Source organism: Peromyscus leucopus, unplaced genomic scaffold, assembly GCF_004664715.2.
Source record: "Peromyscus leucopus breed LL Stock unplaced genomic scaffold, UCI_PerLeu_2.1 scaffold_1521, whole genome shotgun sequence".
Classification (NCBI taxonomy): domain Eukaryota; kingdom Metazoa; phylum Chordata; class Mammalia; order Rodentia; family Cricetidae; genus Peromyscus; species Peromyscus leucopus.
The window spans coordinates 1-10,633 of record NW_023504690.1 but is presented as its reverse complement, the minus strand read 5'-3'; the positions used below and the strand labels follow the sequence as shown (position 1 = coordinate 10,633).

At 37.6% G+C, this 10,633-nt stretch overlaps 1 protein-coding gene across 1 annotated transcript; it reads left to right on the top strand.

The window, feature by feature from the left end:
* The first annotated feature begins 698 nt into the window (after window positions 1–698).
* Window positions 699–10,606, top strand: LOC114689128 (putative ankyrin repeat domain-containing protein 19). Its single transcript, XM_028863534.2, has 5 exons — window positions 699–1,311; window positions 3,327–3,441; window positions 3,600–3,773; window positions 7,883–7,989; window positions 8,820–10,606. Exons 1-5 carry the CDS (start codon window positions 1,061–1,063, stop codon window positions 8,959–8,961), a joined length of 789 nt encoding a protein of 262 aa, XP_028719367.1. The 5' UTR covers window positions 699–1,060; the 3' UTR covers window positions 8,962–10,606.
* The last annotated feature ends 27 nt before the right edge of the window (window positions 10,607–10,633 follow it).

The following is a 10,633-nucleotide window of genomic DNA, read 5'->3' as shown; positions in this document are numbered from 1 at the left end:
ACTTAAGAGTTTCCATTAAGAAGCCAGGTTTATATTCTAATGGGCCTCCCTTTATATGATACTTGTTTTTTCCCTTGAAGCTTTTAATATTTTTTCATTATACTATATTTTTAGTGTTTTGATTAAATTTGATTTAACTATTCTTACATATATATGGAAAATTTATAGATGCAACTTGCTGTGTGTAAGGATTATATCCTTAATTTCGTCACCAGCCTGTGACGACGATGGCGTCCCAGCCTAAAAAGTGGGCATGCCCTCTGTGCCCTCTCTTTCTGCACTCTCTCCTTCCATATTCCCCCCTCCGTGTTCTCTCTCTCTCTCTCTCTCTCTCTCTCTCTCTCTCTCTCTCTCTCTCCCTCTCTCACCCTCTCTCTCCCCATAAAGCTCTAGAAAGGTAATATGGCTCATGACTCTTCTACCACTGATACATCCAGCCCCCTGCCAAGGACTGGGATTAGGGTGTGTACCATCACTCCAAGCACACAAAAATCGTTATTTTACAGCTTTTCACCTCACTGAAAATTCCAAAAACACAGAACCAAAAACACCAGAGTGAAGTTTCAGGAAATTCCATGTCCATACGAAGGCAATCCATCCATGACCTCTTAGAAAAAAACGAAAATAAAAACCAACACTCAGCAAAGCAAGAACAAAACCAAAAAAAGATATCATAATGAGTAATTACACCCCCAAAGAAAGTAAGTACCAAGCAAGATTGTTGTGGGGAATAAAGAAATAAAGAGATCGAGATCTTGCAGGATATACACAAACTAAAGCCCAGGAGACCACCACACTTACATTGCACATGCGCAGTGAGCACTATTTGCTCCATGAACTGTCAGTTATGCCTGAGGAAGAACGAGCATGCTTTTGTTTACCAGTGTTGCTTAGCAACGACTGTTGTATAACTGGATGCTTCAGTTTGACTGGTCAAACCATAGCCTCGCACTTGTGGGAGTCACAGAGTTAGGCTCTGGTTGTTAGACGGTCAGTGGTTAAAAGTCCATCATTCCCTAAAATTACTTAGTGTTGAGTTGATAGAAAGGTGGTCACAGCTATGTTGTCCACCCTGAGGAAGCTCTTATGCTTTAAGAAGGAGCCGAAAACTCCCTTGGGGTTTTGTGATGGCCCAAGCAGGACAACGAGATTCTTGTCCTGCTTTTGCTGTGGAACTGAAGACAGGTACCGCCAGCCTTATGACCCCGAGAACCAATTTCATGAGGCAGTATGCATGGGAAAGCTCAGAGTGGTGCTGCGTCTCCTCAAGAAGAAGAACTTTCATGTGAATGATGAGGATGAAGGGAAACGGTAAGAACACTTGGAAGCTAATGATGAGGGGCCTTGAGGAAATCGGGTGATGGCAGAAGCCTACCTTGACTAGCTCTGTTGAGGGCAACAGGGGTGAGGAGAGACCAGCTGTGCTTTCTGGACTACAGTCTCCTTGGTACCCGTGGTCACACAGAGGTCCAGTGTCCAGATCTTCTTCTGGAGCAGGAGAACCATAAGACCAAAGCTCCAGCAGGTTTACTGTCACCCCGCAATCCCCCTGTGGAGCATTTTCTTATGGAGCATCGAATACACAATGGAATAATCTAACAAACTAGAAGGAAATGGGATTTAATTTCAATGTACCTAATAAACACAATGTTGTGTAAACTGTAGAAACTACAGAGATCAAGTAGTGTTCCTCATAATGTTTTCCTCCCACCTAAAATCACCCAAAAACATTCAATATGAATCTTTTATCTGTGTGTACTAACATTTATATTCCTCACTGAAAATAATAGAAATAATCAAAACTTGATAGATGGCTGTGTGTTCCTCTTCCTGCTGCTCTTTCATTTTCTTATTGTTACTCACTAGTTTCCTGGGGATCTCACTCTCCCATCTCCGTAAATTTCTCTTGTGTTTCTTCACTCATTACTTCGTATATTTCTGAAAGTTTATTCAGTGCGTCCTTGATCAGCCACCATTTTAATAACACGATGTGCTGACAAACTCCAAGTTCTCTGAAAGTTACTTCTGACATCTTTACTTACTTCTGATAGAGGTGATTGAAGCTTGCTGTGAATTTCATGATTTACAAATCAACAAATTATCTTGCTTTCCCAATTTGGGGTTTGTTTGAGGTGGCCCACAATGTACTAAATCTCCCTGGTGAAACTGATATAGATACTGACATTAGACATAGCATACATCTAATTTCTCTGTATGCTATGAATTTAGCTATTATCAAAAATGGCCATTCTTTGGTATTTGATTTGAAGTTCTATACTCACTTCCTTTGAATTAAAGTTTCTTAAAAATCAAAGCCAAGTTTGCTGTGCATTTAGATTTGGCTGTTGATACTTTTCAGTTTTTATCAATAGTACATTTCATAACTTTCTTTAAAAAATCCAGTGAAAGCCTAGAAATGTTTCATATACATGGATATGTATATATGTATGTATATGTATATCATATTGTATATCACATTTCACTTAGTAGAGACATCATGCATGGCACAAATGACATCTATCTTATGTATTAAGAATTGCCTTTAAGTTGTGGCAGTCACTGTTGTACATTATGAATTGTAAATGACATTTCAATTTTAGCTGAGTTAAAATGTGTGAAAAACCAAATCTCAAGCTCAGTGGTGTGTCATATCTACAATCCAAGCTCTTTGAAGGCTGAGCCAGCAGAAGCATAAGTATATAGTAGAACTTGTCTCAAGTTTTGAAGAGATATCCTTAGACTCTAAAATTTATACTCCTTAATATATTTACGAAATAGAGATAATGGAACTAACATTGACTTGAAATATGTTTATTATAGTGTTAACATTCATAACTTCAATACCTAAAAGATTGTTCAGTTGTTGTTGAAGAATATTTTCTGAATAGTTGCAAAAAATCTAATTGAGTCATCCTAATTTGATAGAAGTATTCCTTTTAACACTCATTTTCTGGACAAGAATTCACAACACAGGAAGGCTGAGAAGTAGTTGGTTGATGGCAGTGTCTAGAGTAGGATTCAAACTGAAAATGAGTTCACCCAAGAGTCATGTTCTTTTTGTTCAAATAGGCTGCTCGTAGTTCACTAATAGAGCACTTCTCTAGGCTGCAACAGCTGTGTGTATTATTCACACTGCCATAAATGATAGTAAATTTTTAAATACAGTAAATTATAAGAGCAAATAAAAATAAATTTTGAATGAAGTTAAATATTTTTATGGGTCTATGGACTTAAATGTTATATAATATTTATAAATGCCAGAGTGATTGTGTGTGTTGATAATAGTGCCTTACAGTTTTCCTTCAAAATGTCTCTCATTCCCACAGAACTGCACTCCACTTTGCGTGTTTCTATGGTCATATCAATCTGGTTCGTTTACTGTTATCTAAGGACTGTAATATAAATGCCCTTGACAATCAAAATTCCACACCACTAATGAAGGTATTTCAAAGACTTCAATTTCAGTAATTAAGTTGATCTAAGTGTTTAGAATGAAAGTAAAATTAAAGTCACTTAAATATAAATCACGGTGAAAGCTGGGGGAAGTTTCTCGTGTATTCTTTAAATTAACAGTATTTTTCTGGTAACAATATCCACAGGCTGTACAGAGCTGGGAGACAGAGATCGTGTCTGTCCTACTTGATCATGGAGCAGATCCCAATATTAAGGACTGCAACGGAGAAGCAGCGATCCACCATGCAGTGTATGTAGACAGTCCAGATATTGCCAGCAGTCTTCTTGAATTTGGGGGAAACATTGAAGATACTACAGAGGTAAAGATTTTCTAAATTGAATTCCCAAGTATTTGAAAACTATATGCTTTAACAGTTGTCATATCTTGGTCCAATTTTTTCATGTTTAGAAGTTTAAGTATTGCTTGACCGGCCCTTTGAAATAACTTGATCGGTATCCATCTAAGTATTGATATGTTGTTATTGTTTTTTACCCCCATTGAGTCCAATTTGTGCTGCCCACAAACTCTTGGGTATATGACCATCCACTGGAGCATGATCAGTCCACCCAGGCCACACCTTTAAATGAAAATGACTATCCAGTCCTAGCAGCTGTGACTATAGAGAAGTCCTCAGCTCAGAGCAGACCTTCATGCTAAATTCCTGCTTGCATAATGAAATTTTGTGTCACTTGAGCTTCCAAGGGTCTTCTGAATGTTTTCACGGTGACTGTGATGTCATATGAACATCTACGCTGGTGTGCCCATGAGACAATCTTTGCTTTTGGTCATCCAGTGGACCTGGCTCTTACAAGCTTTACCCTGATCTTCTACAGTGACCCCAGAGACTTGAGAGGAGGTTTATATCAATAAGGTTAGAAAGATGGGTGGGTACAGAAGAGGGGTGCATTTGGAAAGTAGTGAAAGGGAAGGGGTGAATATGATTAAATTGCATTGAATATAGCTCTCAAAATTATTTCTAAATGGGGAGAAGTAAATGTTAGTTTATTGAAATCCGTATTAGAGAATTTAGCTTACTTTGATGGAGCCATAGAAAATATTTATAAAAATAGATAATGGACTAAAAGGATTATTTGACTTACATTTCCAAGTTACTGTATATTACTGGGGAAAGCACAGAATCAGGATCTTGAGAAAGCTGTTGACATACCATCTATCCTCAAGAGAGGGAGAAATGAATGAGTCCAGGGTGCCTGTTTGCTTACTATGCAGCTATCTCTGTAAAGTCTTACACAGCCATGTTCTGAAACAAGGCTGTGGTGCCACCCACCAGGGGCTGGGTTCTCTTCATTGGTTAGCCATCAAGGTAACTTCCTATAGGCAGCTGGAGATAGCTTGGTCCGTGGTATCAGGAACTTGTAATCCTTCCTTTCTCCTCTTATCTCCACAGAAACAGAACCAGTGGCCCCTTGAAAAACTCAGAATAGGTGTACCCCAAAACTGCCTACATACCAATATCACACCCATCAAATATCCAATTCCAAAAGTTTCAACACCTACCCAAAATATTGACAAGCTGTGCTGGGATATAAATCACTTCAGGCTGTGGGTGATACTTCACCTTCAAACTGCTATCTCAGACTGAATATTTGCAACTGAAGCATGGTACATTGCACTACAAGCACTTGATTTCCACACATCCATTAGTACACATACAGCAGAGGTTAAAATTTTAGTAAACAAACCAAATGGCTATGGAACAGCACAGTCCATTCATACCTCCGTTTTCTCCAGGAATGCAGTGCATGCTCAATCTCTAGGAGAATTTTAAAAACTATGCTTCATCCTGACCCTAACAAATCAAATCATTTTGCTTTTGAGCCCCTATGATGGAATGGTTCCCTGCAGGACGTACTTCCACGATCCAAACTCCAAGTGTGTTTTATTTGCTAACAAACCAGAGCTGTATTTCCCCATTTCACCTGCTTTGCCAATACAGGTGTTTCATTCTACTAGCCTTATTTCTTAGTGCTTTGATATAAATTTAGGATGTCTGAAGATTCCTTTTCTCCCTTGGCAGTTTGCAGAGCACCACAGATTCTAAGGAAGCTAGTACTTGGGTAGGAATCACTGGGTTAGTTCCAGCTTTATTCCTGCCAGTCTTCTCTCCAAAGGAGATGGTGTCTTTTGTAACAAGATCTTACACTTAAGTGACTGGAGGCAACCAAGAGCAGTGGCAGTAGCTCATATTGTTTGGGAAATCTCTGGAACTCCCAAAAAGTCTAGGGAATTTTTACCTACCTGGCACTGTGTATTTTGTTAGCTGTGGAGTTGGGCAAGGCTTTTTCACTCCTGTAAATTACAATACATCTTCGTAATCTCACTGATATTGATAATCCTAAAATCATCATAGACTTCCAATATTAATTTTTTAGATAGGGTTTCACTATGTAGCCCAGACTTTCCTAGAAGTCATGATCCTCCTGCAATACCCTGCACTCTCTTGATGGGATTACAGTTGTGCCTTCATTTCTGAATCACCTAATATTTAAAATACTTTTAAATTATTGCTCTATTTTGATTCCTGCTTAGGTTGTTTTCTAAGCAAAATATAAACCAGAAAGAAAGCAATGCCTTGCCCATCTCTAAAACTTCAATTACACAGATCTGTATGCACTAGCTATAGTCCAGTACAGTCACTCAGTAAATTGGACTTAGATGCAATGATGATTAAAATGCAGCAAATACAGAGTATAACAGAGATCCACAACTAGTGAAAATGCAAAGACCAAAGGACCATGGGTGCCTACCACAATCCTACATCTACAATACAACACCCACACTTAAGTTTCAGGTGACACTGAGAAAGAAATTTCTAAAGAAAAAAACCCAAACAAACAAACAAACAAACAAACAAAAAACTCTGAGTTCCAGTGACCAGGATGACTGTTGCAGAAAAGTGTCTTCTAGATACAAAAGGGATAATTCATCTATGAAATCTCAATAATATGGTTGCCTAAATAAGACCTGCACAAGGAAAACACCAGTTGACATGCAAACACTTGATAGGGGAAACTTCAAAACTACACTCGTAAATAAAGAGTTACCCATTATCCATAACTGCTGAGAGTAGATTTCAATTTTCTCCAGCGATACACTCTAAACTCCTCAATAGTTTATCCAGCCACAGTGGCCATCCTTAAACACACACATTTACACACATGCACATGCACACACATGAACACACACACAAACCAACACACATACAGGAAGAGAGGGAGACAGAGGGGGAGGGAAAGAGAAAAGGAGAGGCAGAGACATAAAAAAGAGGCACACAGAGAGTCTATTCACATTACATGGAACCAGTAGGTTGTACATAATACACGTGTGTGTGTGTGTGTGTGTGTGTGTGTGTGTGTGTGTGTGTGTGATAGTAATAAAAAACATGTCCTGAATTTCAGAGGGAGTTAGGGGGAGTTGGAGGAGTGAGGGTGTAGAAACTATGTAAATACAGATATCATGTAGGAAATTGTCTAAAAATAATATAAATAAAAAACATTTTAAAAATGTACTGGATTTTCTAAACACTAAGACAGTTTTCAACTTGTAACAGGACAGAATACATTTCAAGGTAAGCAATCAAAGATTTTTTGAGTTGGGCAGTGGTGGCGCACGCCTTTAATTCCAGCACTCGGGAGGCAGAAGCAGGCGGATCTTTGTGAGTTCGAAGAATGAAAAAAGATTCTTTGAGATCTTACTCATTTTGAGGTCATTTCTTTGGTGACCTGTTCAGAGCAAGAGGCAGACATTGTTACTCTTGGCCCTTCCTGAATGGAGAATCAAGCAGAGCTTCCTCTGTGTCCTCAGCAAATACCACATCATTACAATACTCTGAGAATTGTGCCTGTGGAACAACTTCTGCAGATGCTGATGTTTGCCCCACAGAAGATATGCCAAACAGTACTTCAGAAATCAGGTTTTAAATACTGGACAATTCCATAGTTTTGTCATCATGCTTAATTGAATTTTTCTGTTGGGAAATGGTACATCTGCCACATAACTGTCTTTTGAAATGCAGGAGAATTTCTGACATAGAAAAGACAGTTTTGCTCATCCATGCAACTTAGGATCTAACACCTTTGCTACTGTGTGTCGGTGTGTGTCTCTTTAGATAAACTCTGAGGGGAGAGGGCCATGGCTTCAAAGTACTATAACAACTTCTGTGACAGGAACCATAGGTCCATGGGTGTCACATGAGTTCTCTAATGGACTAGAGGACTTTGTGACTACTGTAGCCATGCTTAGAACATTGCAATCTTGAGGATCGTTAGAAGGTGCATTAGGCTAATAAGGAAAAGACTACTGTGGTCAAGTCTATGGTAAACATTATGATCACAGGGCTACATATATGATTTTCAGTTCAGTTGTGAAATATGCAGTATTGTGAATGATTAATTGATATCATTACAGGATGGGTTGACCCCTCTGCTGCTAGCACTCCAAGAAAGGAAACTCAGCATGGCATCATACCTAATCACACACGGTGCGAATCTTCACGCATGTGATAAATATCTAAGGTACTACACTTTGCATTTTTAAAACACTGCTTGTGTTGAAAATAGTCTAGAATAGTAAAAATCATTCATTTCAAATGTGTTATGGGAATAGCTTAGAAAAAGTCAATAAAACATCAGTTACATATCTAAGAAATATCTATTACTTGAAATGGTTATGCCAAAGAATGATAGTCAGGTTCATATTCCCTTTGATAATGAGAGGTTGTTATTTTGATTTTTATTTTGACTGCCATATGATCTCATATGAGTTGATAGCATTTTTATTAGATTTTACATTTACAGTGTCAGTTCCAAAGTTTTCAAGTTTGCAATTAAACAACCTTGTGAACAACCTTCAATCTTCAAATACTTTTGGTGGTGTGCAGAGAAGGATGATATATGAATGGTAGTTGTAAACTTACATATATGGCATGATATTAGTATCAGCAATTGAAAACATTCATTTTAACATTAAAATTTTTGATAACATTATTACTATCATCTTATGCAAATTGCAGTTCCATATTTAACAGTGAATTATATTACAATAGAATAGGAAGGAAATGGTGTTCTTTTTCATATAAAGCTTTCTGTACTTCTGGTCACTTTTCTCCAAACATTTATTTACCATAAACAATTTAAAATACAAATTTTACTCTATAAAGTATCATAGTGTGCTAAGAAGTTTTCTAGTTTTAGCCTTGGACATATTTTAGGAATCTGAACTCTGCTTTCAGGATGCTTAAGGCTACTTAGTTAATGGTCAATTCTACACACAAAGGCCTTATACTTATATGGTAAAATGTATACAGTTCACCATTTAAGTAATTGAATTGCCTCTGTCATTCTAGAACAACACTCATGTATGCAGTTAAATGGGACTGTGAAATGATTGTTGAAATTCTACTGAAGAAAGGTGTTGATCACCACTTACAGGACACATTTGGATGGAATGCTCTTTATTATGCCGTTGTGGGGAAACGCAAAACGTAAGTACAGAAGTTAAAACGCTATTTGAAACTAAATTCAGACATGAAATATTTACCAATGTTGTATTTTAAGGAAGCGTGACTTCATTATTTAAATGCTTTTGGAATGGAAGCATTTTAGTCAACTCCACTTGCCATGAGACAAGCAAAGGAATAGATTGGTCAGAATAACAACGGGTGTGCAAGAGTCTTAATCTCAAGACTGATCTGTGATGATTCTGAGAATCACACTCAGGGACTTGAATGTATGAGGCATTTATTTTACCACTCAACTTCATGGCTAAACTCTCCTTTGGAAGCCTTAATATCTTTATCTTTCAAGATCCCAGCATGCTCTGGTCGTTCCAAAAATAAAGCAATGCATGGCACAGAATTTTAGTTTTTGAGTTACTTCTTTGAATCTAAACATTTGTAGTTTGACAGAAAATCTTGATACTTATCTTCCAAATATTTCATCCAACTTATTACCCGAATGCTCAACAGTCTAACATGCTCCCTCAGTCCAAGAAAGTAAAAATTCCTACATATATCAGATAGATATGGCATACATGAGGAAAACTTAGGAAGCATTTATTCATGGGGATTTAATGTGATTACACCTGTCTTTTAGTCCAGTGTTAAATAAACTTGATTATCAGGTTGTACCTACTGATCTGTATCTTTATCATAATAGTTATAAAGCCATGACCAAAGGGTAGTTGAAAATTCATCTATGTGCTTGAAAATTCAAATTTTCTCCTAATATAACATAGTGTTCTCTGGCAGCTAAAACTTTTAAGATTTCTCCAAAGCTGTTGCTAGGCATCTGAACCTTATCACTTATTCAAAGCATTCCAGTATCCTAGAAGACCATCATGGCACGATACTTTGGAGGAGTCTCTCTTTTCAGCCGTCAGATGGGTTTGCGGATATACTAAATTATCACATGAATCCAAGCACTTGCAGAAAGAGGCCAGAGATGCTTTCTTTCTTTCATAGTAATCTGTAGGCAAAGGTTCCTTTATATCATCCTCTGTAGCACAATCTGTGTTTGTGACAGATCTCTAGCACCTTTCCCAGGGAAGTTGACAGAAAGTGATTGGCCTACTAAGTGCTTTTTCTGTGTAAAGGAACATTTTTCAAGATACTTGAATCTTTACCTCAAGATTTCAGGATATTTCACAACTCTGCCTCGGAAGGAAGACAATGAATACAATTTTGTGAATCTAAATTATATTAACTGTATTCAGTACTTAAGCCCCATCACAGCCCATGAGTATACTTATAGCATTTATAAAAAACGATTTTTGTCTTCCATGTAGGCTGATGATAAGCATGGCGATTCAGGATCATTATGACAAAACTCTGATCATTGGTTCCTTCTTGGCTAAAGGAAGACCAGCAATAGAGCAACCTATGTCTTGGAATTCATTAGTGTTCTTACCATGGGCTTACTCTCACCATGGGCTTACTCTTTATTTCAGTAATATCAAATTCTGAATTCTGTAGCATTTGATAATAGGTCCATTCATGAATTACAGTGTGCTTTCATTTAGGATTCTAATCAGTTCAAGACTGAGAAGCAAGTTAGATACTGCTTTCCTATTTTCGTGCCTGTTTTTAGGTGGTGAAATGTTCATAGCAAACTGTTAAACTAAAGTAGGGAAATCCTGAGTTTTGGAAACTTAAGTTGGAGG